The sequence below is a fragment of the Danio rerio genome, chromosome 3 (genome assembly GCF_052040795.2).
Source record: "Danio rerio strain M-AB ecotype USA chromosome 3, GRCz13ab, whole genome shotgun sequence".
Lineage (NCBI taxonomy): Eukaryota > Metazoa > Chordata > Actinopteri > Cypriniformes > Danionidae > Danio > Danio rerio.
In genome coordinates, this window is record NC_141023.1 from 33,736,243 (window position 1) to 33,752,877 (window position 16,635).

At 35.9% G+C, this 16,635-nt stretch overlaps 2 protein-coding genes across 16 annotated transcripts in view; one reads left to right on the plus strand and one right to left on the minus strand.

Moving 5' to 3' along the window:
• Positions 1-9,610, plus strand: part of carm1 (coactivator-associated arginine methyltransferase 1) — a 22,910-nt gene extending 13,300 nt beyond the window's left edge. The window contains exons 13-16 of one of the 8 annotated variants that reach the window (XR_015479748.1): positions 1,947-2,059; positions 3,562-3,660; positions 5,840-6,487; positions 6,620-9,610. Coding sequence is in view for 2 of the 8 variants with exons in the window: in NM_001003645.2 (NP_001003645.1) it covers positions 1,947-2,059; positions 3,562-3,660; positions 5,840-5,908; positions 7,908-8,047 (421 nt within the window). In the remaining 6 variants the exon portion in view is untranslated. 8 annotated transcript variants of the gene reach the window in all.
• Positions 9,611-11,325: 1,715 nt separating this feature from the next.
• The window catches only part of yipf2 (Yip1 domain family, member 2), a 44,109-nt gene continuing 38,799 nt past the window's right edge, over positions 11,326-16,635 (minus strand). For 7 of the 8 annotated variants that reach the window (XM_087242509.1, XM_087242505.1, XM_087242506.1 and 4 more), the window contains 5 exons: positions 15,973-16,060; positions 15,723-15,839; positions 14,304-14,470; positions 14,032-14,214; positions 11,326-11,888 (listed from right to left, as the gene is read on the minus strand). In XM_087242509.1, the coding sequence (XP_087098635.1) occupies positions 11,793-11,888; positions 14,032-14,214; positions 14,304-14,470; positions 15,723-15,839; positions 15,973-16,060 (651 nt within the window). In that variant the 3' untranslated portion in view covers positions 11,326-11,792. 8 annotated transcript variants of the gene reach the window in all.

Here is a 16,635-nt window from a genome sequence, read left to right on the forward strand (position 1 = left end):
TTGCAATTTAATGTAATCACTGTAGCCTTCAGTTGGGGAAGAATAGGCAGGTGTGTCCCATTCAGCAACACTGTAAACCGGTGCTGCAAGATGTCTCAAAGAATTTCAGTAGACCCACAGTGAGTTTTGCAGTAAAAGTGCTGTTCCTTTGAACTAAATTAGATTCAATCTATCTTTTCAATTATTTGTGAAATTTTAATCATATTGAGATCAGTAAACTGTCTGATAGTCTCAGACATCACGTCAAGCACCACCCACAGACCTTTTTTTCTAAATGTCTGATGCATGTGGCACACCTTTCTGGAAACACTTTAGCAGATCCTCATTTGTCCTCTGATTGGTTTAATTATACAGACTTTCTGGCAGTCAAGTGTGCAACAAGCTTAATTAGCCTGTATGAAAACAAAGCTGTGATGTTTATATTGAGGACAGTGTTCATTTAACGTATAACTTTCTGAGAAATTGATGAATCAGAGATATACTGACTTCACATCTAATACTGTAAGGAAAACTTGGAGCATTTATCAATTGGACTTAAATGCTGGATTATTAAATGCAATACTCGCTGCAAAAAAAGCTTCAACCCGTGATGTCGACAAACCACAGGTATGCATATATATATATTTTTTTTTTTTCTAAATGGCAGTGAAATCCTTCAGATTTTCTGTCATTTTGGTGATAAAGAGAAACGCATCATTCAAAACAGTTGCTTTTTTCACTTGTGGATGCTCACAAATCTAACAAAACCTTGCTTTTAACGAACAAAGAAAACTTTCACTCAGTCTGTCTTCTCTTATGAAGAAATACTTCATGAATAATGAACGAATCTCAGTACAAAGCCTTACAGATATCCTATATGTTTTGCTGACAGATAATTAAGGATATTGATGCGTCGTTGTAAACGTTTAAAGACAATAGTGAAAGAGTGATTTGCAGTTACTTGACAGACTATTTATCTTGAGGACATTTCCACACCCACAAAAATTGCATGACAAAAAATGTGATTGGTTAGTTCACATGTCAGTCAAATAACATAGGCATTCCTTGACCATTAAAGTGGCTAAAGTTCTCAGAGCTACAGTCGTCAATCTGAGGTCTGGCTATGCGAGACTAACTGTCAGAACACTGAATGGTGATTGTTGTTTTTTGAGGAGGAGGGGTAGACGTAGGGTGTTTGGGAATAATTTCTAACATGAAATAATGGACGGAAACTGCTGTTATACATTTGCAGTAACTCCATATTTACCTTTCGTCAATCGTGATGTCATCATGCACACCTGTTTATTATGAAAAGATTGGAACGGCAAAGGTTGTAGATGGCGAGTGTCAAATGTTATTTCTTAAACATTTATTTTGTCAACAACAAAACAAAATTATATGAAACCTGGCTATTGATTTGAGCACAGCATGCAGCCTGTTTACATGTAATCTGTCAATTTAAAGAATTGTTTGTACAAAGCACTATTTCCATGACTGTCCAAAAAATGAAGCACATGATTGGCTGTGATGTTCTAACATCACGTAATATCACACTATACTTGCTTGGCTCCTTAGTGTGGTGTTATTATGCAAAAGTAATGGGTTTTTCCATTCCTTTACCTGGAGTTAGAAGCAGAACCTAGAACAGTGGAAAAGATTCTGCAGTTTTAATTAATATTTTGAAATAGATTTTATTTTTCTAGTTTCTGTTTTCTATGTAGCCTTTATTGAAGTTGTGGTAATTTTCAGTCCTTTTTATTTTTGTTAAAATGTCTGTATAGTTTCAATTCTATTTTTAGTTTTAGTTTACTTTCATTTTAACCTAACCAAAAACAAGGAATGTTGTCTTGTACATTTTGGGGAGGAATATGAAATATTCATATTTCATTAACTTAAAAAATAATTTGTTTTTCCATGGCTCCAAGTTAGTTGACCATAATTCCCTTATTCTGTGTTGTGTTTCACAGGTACACGGGCACAACACCTGCCCCTCCTCCAGGTTCACATTATAGCTCTCCCTCAGAGAACATGTGGAACACTGGGGGAACATACAGCATGAGCCAAGGCATGGCTGTGTCAGGTACAGCACCTGGACGCTTCTTACAAATTCTAAATGTATTCCCTAAATTCTCCTCATGGGAAAACCTGGTATAGTCATGGAATTTTGACATGGCATCTTTCAGGCCTGTAAAACATTTTGGAAAGACAAACCCGCAATGTTTTGGAAAAGTCATGGAAATTTGTTTAACAAATATGTGTATACTCGAAAACATTTTAATTGGTATTATTAGTTACATTTTTATGTATAATTGTGCGGTCGGTCTCTCAATGTGACTTTGTCTTCGTGAGCTTAAAAGAAAATTAATTATACTTAAGTCAAGGAATATGTTGAGTGCTGTGCTCAGAAACAATCGCAAACTGCAGAGGCAAGATACTGTTGAATTTGTATTCTTATAAGTCTATAATTTTTTAAAATATGATCACACAAACGGCAAGATATCAGCTATACAGTAGTTTGTATGTGGTGAATGCATGCTCTCATATTTATGTACTTGAGGACTGTCCTTATTTATAGAAACGGCCTTCTGCAAATTTATCGGAACAGAGTGTTTTATCATAAATGTTTAATATGTAACCTATTGAAGTAACTGGATTTTGGTTTCACTTTAACATAAGCTCAATTTTGCAATAGAAGATATTTGTCAGTGATATTTGTCAGGGTTTTTGCTATATACACTAACTTATGTTTTATAGGTCATGTTAAAACAAAGGGTTAACAAAATAATGTCAAATTATTAAATATTATTCTTGCATGTGGGTTGATGTGCAGCACTAGCAAGTGGCCCCATCTAGTGGAGCCCACAGTATTCTTCAGTTTTTACCCTAGATTGGTATTTTGGATTGGTACCTTACATTTCTTTTCTGAAAGTTATTATTGCTTAATTAGTGAAGTGATGCTGTTTGTTAATCATATTAATATCAACATGAACCAGTTAATCTATTTATTTAAAAATGTTATGTTAAACTATAAAATAGCTGGAGTCAGAATTGAGTTATCGTAATACCTTGTGTTTTGGTTTGCCAAGTGTGAAACTTTTATTTTCTGAAAATAGGTGCATATAGTATTTAGCCTCCTTCCAATCTTTACTTATAGTTAACACTGATTTAAGCTTTTATTATTAATGTTATGAAGGATTTGTCTTTTTTGTTATTAGTTTTATCATTTGTTATCAGTAATGTTTATCATTATTTGTAAATTGTGTGTAGAAATTACAATTAATGGTATAGCCTTGGCCAATCACATGCTCTCACATAATGCTTCCACACATCAATGTTAAATAAAATAATATATCATACATTTTACATAGACATAAAATAAATATAAATTGCATGTATTGTCACATATTTTATGAAATGCTGTGTTGAAAGTCCACATGCATTTTTACTTATTATTTACCTTGTATACAGAGACTTCGCATGACACATTAGATCATGAATATTTACCTGAAAGTAAAGGTAAAATGAACCCTGACTGTTGTGATGCGACTCAGATGTTTCTCTCTCTCTCTCTTTGTGTTTCAGGGATGCCTACAGCCTATGACCTCAGTACTGTCATTGGTGGCAGTGGGACAACAGTGTCCCACAACAATCTCATCCCCCTTGGTACAGACACGCATGCACGTATGGATATTTACACACACGCTCACAAATACACATAATACTTTCTAGCCCTCTAAGATCCCAACTGAAGTTTTAAAGAAATTACATGAAGTATTAAAGGGGCCACATCGTGAAGGATCCCGTTTCAATTCAGGGTTTCCACTGGTCATGACATTTCTGGAATATTATGGAGTTTTAAAAGGGTATTCCAGTCATTAAAAGTCACATATTTTTACATGACTTTACATAAGTCATGAAATATCAGGGATTTTTATTTGTCATTTAACTTCCCATTTCTGTACCATGTTTGATGTGTTGTTCCACATGGTTTTGCCTGTTGTTATGGTTAGGCTATTTTTCACTGCCATTTTATTTTTTTTTACTTTGCTATCAGCAATTAAATGCATTCATTAGGCTGTACTTGTGGCTGTTTTTAACTGCGCAGTGCTCTACCAGTCCTTGCTGAGTTTTGTAGGGGAAATTTTTTTTATTATTGTAGCATAAATGTATAGAAATTGTGTGTTTGTTTTTGCTGTGGCTGAATGTTCATTGCAATAATACAACTTGATGTGAAACACGTCACAGACCTAAGTGCACAAGTGCAGTGCCATGCCATACCATACTGTACCGTCCCGTAGGGCTAGTCCAATAAATGCTATTTTAATCAGCCATGATCAAATTTATGTCAAAAACATTGATAGACTCTGCACTTTTTCACTCTATATTGATCTAAGAGCCAATCACACAGCAGAAATGTACAGCTATGGGAATCTAAAAGTGAGTTAAAATTAGAATGTACCGAATTTTTGGCCACTGAAAATTTATCAGTCAAAAATGTTCTATCACTTAGTTAGGGTGTCTGCGGGGTCTTAAAGTATTAAGTTGATAAATCAGTTATGAGAAAATTAAGGCCCTTAAAAAGGATTAAAAAGTCTTAGTCACATTTTACGAGGTCTTAAATTTTGTTCAAGCGTTGTCCAAAGTGTTTGACTCCAAAAAAGCATAAATATATTTATTTTTCTCCTAATATTAACAACGGCGTACTCGATCAATGCCATTGGTTCGTGCTGCGGTGTGTTCTGGCTCCTCCATGGGTGATGTAATCTGCGACAAACGTGGGAAGGTGATGTGACACTCTTCGCATGTAGCAAAACCATAGAGTAAAACAGTTGGTAAAATGTAAGTTTGCGTACTCTAATTGAGGAAAGATGAGTGTAAACAGTGGCTGAAGCCTGTCGCTGAAAACAACCACGTAATTTGTATTTCATGCTTTGTTCCTTCCGAGCTTATCCGTGTTCTGTTGCATGGTTGTGCTCCATTTAATTTTTTTATCTACAACTGTTTATTAAGTTAAAGGTTTGGTTCCACATTACTAGAACTTTCATTAGTTGAACTTGAACTGGCGATGAAGTATTAAAATATTTAGAGAAGGTCTTTAAAAAGTCTTAATTTATTCAAATGAGGGTTCCTGCATATACCCTGGTAATGGACTCTCTAATTTTTGTGGCTTCAGTCATTGTTGGGGTACTCTTAAATCTGAAAGCATTATCAACTTGCGTTAATATATATCATTATCATTCAATATGGATAATAATAAGGTTAGGTTTTTGGCATATCGCCCAGCCCTAGTGTACCGTGTCTATGACGGCTAAAGAGATCACACACTAGTTGAGCACTTTCTATATGTGAATATGCTATTTAATATAAAACTGATCCATGTCCTGGTTGCCCAAATGTGGATGGACCGCTCGACACAACAGCTTCCTGTTTTTTCTGTTCATAAAAGGTCATGAAAATTCAGCTTTTTACTCAGTGAAAGTCAGGGAATTTGACATTTGGCTTTCAGTGGGAACCCTGTTGATATTTCTGTTACTTGCATAGATCAAAACATTTAAAATCCATTTTAAAGCTAAGCTATAAAGCTACTTGAATATGGCCCATTATGAGTTTTGTTGGTGGAAGGCATCTGATATGGTCTATGTGCAGTATTCATTGACTACTGTTGGATGATCAGAAAATGCCATTTATAATTGGACCTTGTGGAAATAAAAATAAATAAATGTGACCCCTTTAATATCCATTCTAAAAGCCTTAGTTTAAGACTCTGTTTCAGTCTCCTCAAGTATTAAGGTGTTGATGTAGATGTGTTATGTCGATGTGTAAATTGAAGAGGGGTTTGTTTGTGTTCGTTCCTCTCCAGTGAACACGGGGATCGTGAACCACACTCACTCCAGAATGGGCTCTATAATGAGCACAGGAATCGTCCAGGGTGAGTGTCTATTTCTAGAAATGTACATCACTCTTTAAATGTATGATTTTCTCACCATCATGTCATATTAAACAAATAGGGAGACTTTGATCAACTACGTCTTACAAATAAGCTTTCTTACAAGCAAAACAAGAAATATCAATAAAGTCAATTGTTTAAATTAAATGATGGCATTTTTGTAGAGTTTTTAACATGTTTTGCTGCACATCAGCTTTAAAGTGCTCTTATGTGGTTTATTGTAGAGCTGCACAATGTATTAATTCAGCATCGATATCAATCTGATCATTCGCAATTGTCACATCGCGAGAATATGCAATGTTGAGTCTGAATTATAATTTATTATTTCATAAGTTTGATACGTTTTTTTTTTTTTTTTGAGGACTTTTTGAGAGTTTTAAAAGCATTCAGGCTTTAAATATTGTACTGTTTGTGCCCTTGACAAATTAACAATGATTAGTTTTATTGAGTTTATAAATAAGACTATGCAGTATTATTGTACATTTGATTAATATTATTCAATTACTGTATACCTGAATACTGTTTGACTGTTTTTTACATCATAGGTCTCAAAGTCAATTCGTGGAGGGCCGCAGCTCTGCACAGTTTTGCTCCAACCCTAATCCAACACAGCTGATGCCACTAAATAAGGTGTTCTAGACCCTTTTGAGCAACTCGATTGTTTGGATCAGCTGTGTTGGATTAGGGTTGGAGCAAAACTGTGCAGAGCCAGGAATTGAGTTTAGCTGCGTCCCAAATGGCACACTATACACTATGCACTCATGCACTATGTACTTATGCACTTACACACTCAACAGGATAGTATATGTATGTAGTGTTGTCCCAAATGACACACTAATGTTTTTTTTACTAAGCGGAAATTCAAACCGTTTCCCTGATGACGTTTGACAGTTGCCAAATCAGTGAAATAACCGACTGAATCATCAAATAATACATGCCGTGAGTATTGCCGCATTTACCATCCGGAGGCGCAATAATCACTCTCGTAGGAGAATTTTGCTTTCACCATCCAAAATAAATAAAGTTATTCAACATGTGCGTCCGATAGCTCCGCCCCTTCCGCTACGTAAGCAAACCTGCGGTCGTTGAGTGCGTGAAGTGTCCATCATTCCACACTTCATTTTGGGACTGTCTGTGTGACGTAAACGAATGACTCAAATTTAAGCTGTCAGAAAAGGTGAGCTGACATGATCATAGACAAAAGAGCAGATAAACAAAAAAATGATTATTTTCTCTATTAGGCGCATATTAAATGTTGATGGAGAAGTCCATGCGAGTGTCTACTAACAGTAGTATCTGTTGTTTTTTTTGACGACTGCACACACAAAGCAGGAAAGTCACCTTCTGGTTGAGTTGTAGATTAAGAATCTTACAAAAAAAGTAACTCTTTATACTGATGTTCAGTTTGTTTATATTAGTTTAGTGTTACGAATGAATCATTTCAATCAAGCCATTTATTAAGGTAATGCCAGGTTATACTATAATTCATTTGTATGTAATATATTAATATAAGTACTATTCAACTTGAAGTGCTATTGACTTTATTCTTCAATGCGGAAGTGCGCTCATTTTGCAATTTGTTTTAGGACTTCCAATTCAGTCGCCTATGAGAGAAATGACTTGGAATAATAAAATGATCAAACTACTTTCTCTACAAACAAGTGTTTGCATGACTTTCTTACAGCATTCTAGTTATGACTTGTTTGTAGTGTAATGAATGTTTGGGCTAGTTGTAGATGAGTTTGAAAGCAGCTCGTAACCTTTTTATATTTTAGGCAAATTGAACGAAATGACTTGAGAAAAAAACAAGATTTGTTCATCTCAACAAACGAGACTCAAAGGTCCAAGTCAGTAAAATGATTCAAACTTCACATCTCTATAAATCACAAAGTTTTAAGATGGCACAATGTGAGCACTTTAAGGCCTTGATCATTAAATGTTCTGAGATACAAAGGTTATAATGTTGCATTTTTCTTCTCAGGGGCAACAACTGCGCAGCAGGGTCCAAGCAGCGCCAGTCTTCATTACCCCGTCACCAACCAGTTCACCATGGGCGGCCCTGCGATCTCCATGGCTTCTCCAATGGCCATCCCCAGCAACACCATGCACTACGGGAGCTAAGGCTGAGGGGACGGCCTCTGCATGTCCGATTCTCCAAACGTCCCCTTTACCCCCCCTGCAAACCAACAGCCAAATTCAGAAAACCAAAACCAGTGCACCAGTCTCTGACCATCACTTTATACTCTCTCTCTGTCTCTACATACATATATATATAGATATACATGTATACTTATATGTATATATTCTAAAATTTCTTTCACTGGCGTTTTATTCTTACATATCCGTCCCGCAGCCCTATAATGTTAGCGTGCGCAGGCATTTGGCCAGTTCAACGTGCCTGAGTTGTCACTGTTACTCACAAATCCCCCTCCTCCAAAGCCACATGCAGCGCCTGCTCCACAACCAGCCACTAGGAGGCAGCACTTGTCTGTAAGCATGCTGAAAAAGCACAAACCAGAGACTCAAGACTCAACTCAAAGGACTCGGTCAGAACGCTAACGATGGGACACTTTTGTTTTTTCTTTTCTTTTTAAATAAATGCTTTACAAATGTGCACGCCCCCCTCCCACCCTTCATGAACTCCCACTTTTTTAGCCTCACAAACTCCATCATTGACTCTTAATATGAATTTGAGTTTCGAGGATCTTCATCGTACCTTCACTTCACCGTTGGCTTTTTAACGTTTCCAGCAACATGGACAGGCCGTCGCATATCAACTTCTCTCAGCATGGGCTTTCGGCGGCCATCTTGAGTTGACCTAAATGTTCGTCCAGGCCTCTCGAGAAAGAGACGGACACGTGCTGTAGATGCTCGCAGACTTCATTACGACTACTAGCGCAGTACCGCTGGATCCTGCCTGTAGACAACCATAGCGTAGATAGAGATCGTCTTTCTTTCCATTCCATTTCTGACTGTGTGTTTTAATGTAGTGCAGTTGACGTGTGTCGCTTGGTGTTCCCCGAGGTGAATTCTGAGCATGGTTTAATCGAGACTCCAACACCACGCAAATCTGACTTCATCATTTGGCAGATTCGCTGACAATTATATGGACACAAATGGTTTAGGAATACAAAGACCAGCACCAAACCCTTCACTACCAGCCAGGGAAGGAGGGTAGATGCTGGGATGGACAGTCAGCACTGGGGGGGGGAGGAAGATTGATGCATGAATGATAAAATAAAAATAAAAAAAACAGTTAGGTCTGTGGACACACGCACACACTGACCGCAGCAGCAGGACAACTGTTTGGGAATTGCAGTATCCTAGTTTACGCCCCCGCCCCCCCAGTAAACCCTTATCTGAACTTCTGTGTGTTGTGAGACTCGTTGAGGAAAGGAGGAGATGAAGTGACGCCTGAGCAGCTCCAGCTTTCCTCCTTTCACTCCTTCACTGGGGATTTGACCATTACCCCATCCAAGACTCTGAAGTCGTATGCACCGCTTCCACTCAATTTTTTTGGTTTTGTTTTGGGGTTCATTTGGTTTGATTTAGCAAGGATCATGAGATGGAAAAACAACCTTGTCTGGTAGTTTGTAGAGTTAACTTTTTGTTTTGTTTTTTGTTTTCTTTCACAAAAAAGCAACAGACAAAAAAAGGAGCATATTAAATGTTGATGGAGAAGTCCATGCGAGTGGCTACTTATAGTAGCATTTGTTCTGTTTTTTGACGACTGCACACACAAAGCAGGAAAGTCTCACCTTCTGGATGATTTATAGATGATTAAGAATATTACAAACACATTAACGTGTAATATTGATGTTCAGTTTGTTTCTATTAGTTTGGCGTTACGAATGAATCATTTTATAAGCCATTTATTAAGGTAATGCCTGGTTATACTATTCTTCATGTGTATGTAATGTATTTATATTAGCACTGTACAACTTGAAGTGCTATTTACCTTATCCTTCAATGTGGAAATGCGATTGTTTTTGCTATTGTTTTAGAATTTCCGTTTCAGTTGCCTATGACAGAAATGACTAGGAATCGCTCGTACGGGAAGAATAAGGTGAATATTGCATTTAGAAATCAACATTTACTAAGGTAAGCTGCAAAAATATTACTTCTTAGTTTTGGATGCTCCAATCAATCAGCTGAAGATTGGTATCGGCCGATAATCACATTTAATGACTTGAACGGTGTTCGCCAATCTGGCTGATCTCATGAACCGATCGCAGGTGGTTTGTTGATGAGTTCACATGCAGAGGAGTTTTTATATCTGTGTTATATTATTTTCTGTAAAGCTGCTTCTGGCCATGGTATGTCCACACAATGGTTATGAGAGATGCCTTTAAGGGATTATGTGCAGCATTCTTAATTTATTCTCTTGGATAAGGCGAGATCTCCACTTAAGTGTCATACATTGAAGAAAAATGCATTATGAAGCTTGAAGCATCAGAAACAGTACTCCATATCGGCCAATCACAATAACAAAGGATCGGTATTCTGAATCGGCTGCAAAAATCCTGATCAGTGCATCCCTATTATTAGTTCATGTCAGCCATTTTGATAACCCATGGAACATTGCGTGCACCCACATGACATCTTTTAAGTAACATAAGAGGAAACGTCGTGACTTACATAGTTTAGGCAGTGCAGTTTCATTTATGACTTAAGACTCTGTTTCTGTAGAAAGCCATTGTATCATTTTATTGTATTGGATCCAGTCATAGGGATTCCTTTTAAGGTGCTTTTTGGCATTTTTACCTGTCAACCATTAGTCACTGTCCACTTTTTACTGGATACAACAAACAAAAAACTAGATTGGTGGAAGAAACCAGTCAAGATTTCAGAACGATAATATAGGATTGTTGGGTAAGATGTCCTTCAAATACTTTTGAAAAGTAACATTTCTTTCAAACACAAAAAAATGCTGTCATTTACTCACTTTCATGACTTAAAAAAAAGAAACGAGGTTTCTTCTGTGAAAATGAAAAAAAAAATTGTAAAATGTCTCAAATGTTTTCCATACATCAGTATGCACCAAAATTCTTTGAATGAAAAATATTATTTCTCTTTCCTGTGAAATTCATAAATGAGTAGAAGGTGAGCAAATGACAAATTTCCCTCTTTGCTTCATTACCATGTCAGTGTTTCTCAACCATGTTCCTGGAGGACCACCAACTCTACACATTTTTCATGTCTCTTTAACCAAACACGCCTGATTCCGATCATTAGCTCATTAACAGAGACTGAAAGACCTGTAATGGGAGTGACAGACAAAGGAGACATCCAAAACATGCAGTGTTGGTGGACCTCCAGGAACATGGTTGAGAAACAGTTTCTCATGTAATGTAATTTAAATGTCCTCATTCAACCCGAACAAGCTCAAAATGACAAGATTTTCCCTGACAAGTCAGATTTTAATCAATGGTGTCATAAACCAAAAAAAAACTGTTCAGGAAAGGAAAATTAAATATTTCACACACACTGGTGTTTTCTCTCTTAAATTACATCAATGAGGGAAAACAACAGACTTGAAAGAAAAGGAAGCCGTCAAGGGTTGTAAGGCAAACCTCAAATCAATTCACAGTAAAGCATGATCACTCTTAAATTACTCAATATTGAATGACAAACTCAAAACTAGCCCATTAAATTAAAGGTAATGAACATAAGCGACCATAACACAAAATGAAGGGGCGGTTATTTCTTCTGCTGGGTTAGTTAACATTTTCAGGCTGTTTGCTGGAAATGGATGTGTGCTTCTAGCTTTAGCACACTGATCAGATCTCCTTCATCGCTCAGCTACAATACTTTTTTTTAATGTCCCTTGAATGTAAAGACTCATCTGTTGTCCTGTGGTTCGTCATTAAGTTTTAAGTGCTGTTGTGTGATTTGAGGCTGGAGTAATATGCTGTCCTGGGTGTGGAGATCGGGTGTCCTCTGCCGTGTGGAAGAAGTAGAGCTGAAACGACAGTGGAGATGTCTTCAGTGGATATGGTGTAAGTGCATCACACACACAAAAAACACCAGTACATTTCTAAAAGATTATAATTTTCAATCTCACAGGATCTAACTCAGATTTCTACTTTGGGGTTGGTAATACTTTTATTTAGGGATGCATGATAGTGGATTCTTGTAATATCCAGTAAGGAAATATTTTCAAGCCCCTTTTGACTGATAGCAGATGCCCATACTGATGGTGTGTGTTTTTGGAAAAGTGTGTATGAACATTTTATTAATATTCATTTAATTTTCTTTTTAGCTTAGTCTCTTTATTATTCAGGGGTAGTAACAGTGGAATGAACCGCCAACTTATTCAGCATGTTTTACTCAGCGGATGCCCTTCCAGGCGCAACCTAGTACTGGGAAACACCGACATACTCATTCACAAACACACACACACTACGGCCAATTTAGTTTATTCAATTCAACTATAGGGCATGTCTTTGGACTGTGGGGGAAACTGGCGCACACAGAGGAAACCTACGCGAACACAGGGAGAACATGCAAACTCCACACAGAAATGCCAACTGACCCAGCCGAGGCTTGATCCAGCAACATTCTTGCTGTGAGGCGACATCGCTACTCGCTGCACCACCATGTCGCCCTAATATCATGCATCCCTAATTTTAATGTTTTGACTGCAGTGCACACTACAGGAATACTAGAATGGTTATACATGAGTGTTTAACTACCTTAAAATGTTTTTTTTTTATTTAAAACATGATTTATTCATGAATTATTCCAGATTTTTTTCTTTAATTTCACGTGATCCTTCAGAAATCATACTAATAGGACTTGAACAATTTGAAATGTTTTTTATAAAACTAATAGTTGATTTTCAGAATCCTTTGGGGTATGGAAAGTTTAAAAAACAGCATTTATGTGAAATAGAAAATAGTCATATCACATAATAGCTTTGCATCCCTTTTATTGTATAAAATGTAACTAAGTTTCCATTAGTTGGTGTATTTACTAACAGGAACAATTAAAAATATAGTGTTTATTTATCTTTAACATTAATGAAAATATTAGTTAATTGTTAGATCATATTAACAAGCATTAGTAAATAAACGCATTAGAAAATGTTGAACAATAATTAATAATACTGTTCATCATTAGTTCATGTTGATAAATATAATAAAATTAACTTATGGGGTAACTCTATAAAATAAATTAAATGAAACATTGTACAGCCTTTATTAATCATTCAAAATTTACTAATGCTTTATTAAAAGCCAAAGTTACACTTGATAACAATTAATGCACTGTAAGTTAACGTGAACTAGCAATGAACAGCTTTATTTTCAATTAGTAATGGTAGTAAAGATTAATAAACACTGTAAATAAATGTACTGTGTGTTCATGTTAGTAAATACACTAATGGGAATGCATGGTATAGTGTGACTACTATACCTATATAAAACTAACAATTTTATTAAAAAAAAAAAAAAACCTATATTAAAGTCTTACATCAAAAAATATATGAAATTGTCTGAAAAGAACTGCAATTAAGCTGCTTTGTAGAGAGCTATACAGGCATCCTAGTGGTACAGCATGTAATTTAACACCTTTACAAGCAGATGGCACTAAACTGACTTTACAAAATTGGATTTGAGTGGGAGTCTCTATTCTAACTAGAAATACTGCATTAATTAGAACAAATAAATTCACTCATTGTTTTCAAAGGTGATAAAATAGATCATAATTACTGCAAAAAAAAAAAGTTTTTTTTAAACCAAACCCCATCAAAATGCTAAATAAAAGAGATTAAGTAGTATTAAACAAAAATAAATTAAATGATTTTCCTGAAAATAAAATGTTATTCACTTTTGATCGGGAAGGGCACAAGTGTGATTCTGACTTCTAGGTAACCAAAGGGTTTTAAAAAAGTATAATAAAATTACTGAGCCCAAACATGAGTTTGAATGGCAAGCAGAGCAAGTTTTTTCTATCAAAACATTTTAAATGAAATGTGAGAAGTACAATCTATCAACTCATACCAGGATAACAGGAATTTACTCAAAGACAAGTAAAAATTACTGTTCTGTTTATCAGCCAAGGTGTATCAGGCCTGAAATATTCCTCTAAAGAGCTTCTCTCACCTTACAGCCGACAGCCAGCAGTGCGTGAAGTGCCACGATAACAGCCACAGTGGCGAAAGCCGTTAGTTTAGTATCATCACGAACCGCCGGCCAGAACGTGATGACCAACACCGAACCAGAGATCACCATTGCAACCACAATCAACAACCACTGGAGCCAGTTGAAAGGAATAGTCCATAATACCTAAAAACAAATGGAGCATCACTTTAGACCGCGTCTAAAATCAACAAGGCTGATTGTTTGTGTGCTTTTGAAGATTTTCCCGATCTTACCGAGGTAGGAATGTAAATGAACAGAGAGTAGCCGTAGACACAGACGGTCTCTAAAAATGTGTATCCGTTGATCTGTCTCTCGACACTTTGACGCCACGTGAGGAAGCCCCAAACTCCTAACGGCACCAGCCATGCATAGAGGAACACCGTGACTGCTGCAATGGAGACTACAAGAAGAAGAGTTCAGATTAAAAGCAGATCTTGACTTTCAAATTCACTGACTGGCAGGCTGTTTGTATAATGTGTAGCTAAAGATGAAATAAGATTTTCTAAAAGATTTTTTTTAAATGTCAAAATAAATGATCTTAAACATGTTTAATGTTCACTAACTTCAACATCTTTGTAATTTACAGGTGGATTTCCCTCCCAAGAGGTAAGCAAAACTCATCAATAAAACCACACATCAGCTCTTTACTGTCCAGCCCAATAAAAATAGTACAATGTAGAAGATAAGAATAATCCTCGGAATATGCATGTTTTCATGAAAGGGTGTTTTGGGTGTGTGTACAAAGGTAGTTTGAAAATACAATTTTCTCTACAAATTCTACCAAGTCACATACACAGCGCAGTTTTACCTTTTAAACATTCATTCATTTTCTTTTCAGCTTAGTCCCTTTATTAATCAGGTGTTGCCACAGCGGAATGAACCACCAACTTATCCATCATGTTTTACACAGCAGATGCCCTTCCAGCCACAACACCCATATACTCTCATTCACACACACACTCATAAACTATGGTCATTCAATTCACCTATAGTGCAAGTCTTTTGACTGTAGGTGAGACCAGAGCACCTGGAGGAAACCCATGTAAACATGGGGAGAACATGCAAACTCCACACAAAAATGACAACTGACCCAGCCAAGGCTCGAACTAGCAAACTTCTTTCTGTGAGGCTATCGTGCTACCCATGAAGCCCCATTTAAAAATGTATGACTTTAAAAACAAACATCCTTTCATAACCTTTTATCTATGATATTTTTACATATAGTGGGTTCATTCTGAACTCAACCAGTGTTTTGTTTTTTAATAAAAGAAAGAAAATAAAAAAGAAAGCCAAAATATTACATATTTACTATAAGTAATTTACTTTTGAGGTCAAAATAGAAGTTTTCACCAGTAGTTTTTATAAATTAGACAATATAATTAACACATAAATTTATGAATTGTCATTTGGTTCACATGTAAATATTTGTCCCAGCCTACAAAATAATGGAATATTTAATTTGGGCTTTCAGTAGTTTTCATATTTATTGGAATATAGATATATATACTTTACTTTTTTACAAAATCAAATATTTTAGCAAAGAAGGATTTTTCAATGTATGAGTCTTTTAAAAATGCAATGGACAAAAATCTGTTTTTATTACACTGTTATCATGAACATAGCCTCATTTCCCATTCCTACAGGCATCTTACCTCTGTGAAATTGAGGTCTGTAGTGATACTCTGGATTTCCCATCTCACTCAAAAATGTGGAGAGGTTCCCGCTGATGGCCAGTGAGAACACTAGAGTCACACAGATCCAGAAAGGACCTGAAAAGAGAAAGGGAACAAAAAGTGTCAGTCGCTTAATAAACCACTGAAGCAAAAATACAGTGAAATATATAAACAAAAAATAATTATAATTTGGGCATGTTTTGAAGATTTGAGAAACATGGTCCATTACCATATAGATCAGGGTTGCTTCGTATATGATGTTTGATGAAATTCCTTCCTGGCAAAGGCATAACTGAGCCCTTTATCCTATCCAGCACCTACAATGATGAAAATAATATTATCTGTAATATACAAGACACAAGCTGTTGATGTACATAATTGAGTGTGACAGCTATGAGTAGGTACATGACAAAGAAATCAGGATTGCCCTTTAGATTGCTAGTAATCTGATCAAATATATATTAAGAAATTAGATTTTAAGAGGACAACATTATATTTTATAGTGCAGTTTTGTTTTTTTTACCATTATTACTTGGTGGAAATACTAGTTAGCATATGAAGAGTTCATTAACAAAAACAGTTAACTCCACTTTTATTAAAATTCAGATATCACGTTTTATATTGTGCATTGATGAGTACGACTGCAAAAAAAAAAAAAAAACTATTTATGGAAATGACTAAAACTGTTGCTTTTTAATAGTTTTCAGAAATCATGTTTACTTTGAGTATTGATAAGTTATAAATACCCAAAAATGTCTAAAAACTGATTCTGTATTTGCAAATGATGTCTTCATATGTTTTTTCAATTTCTAGATTAGATAAAGTCTTGTTTTATTCTTCAGACGAAAACTACCTTGACTAGAATACATTTTAAATGATTTACAAAATTGTT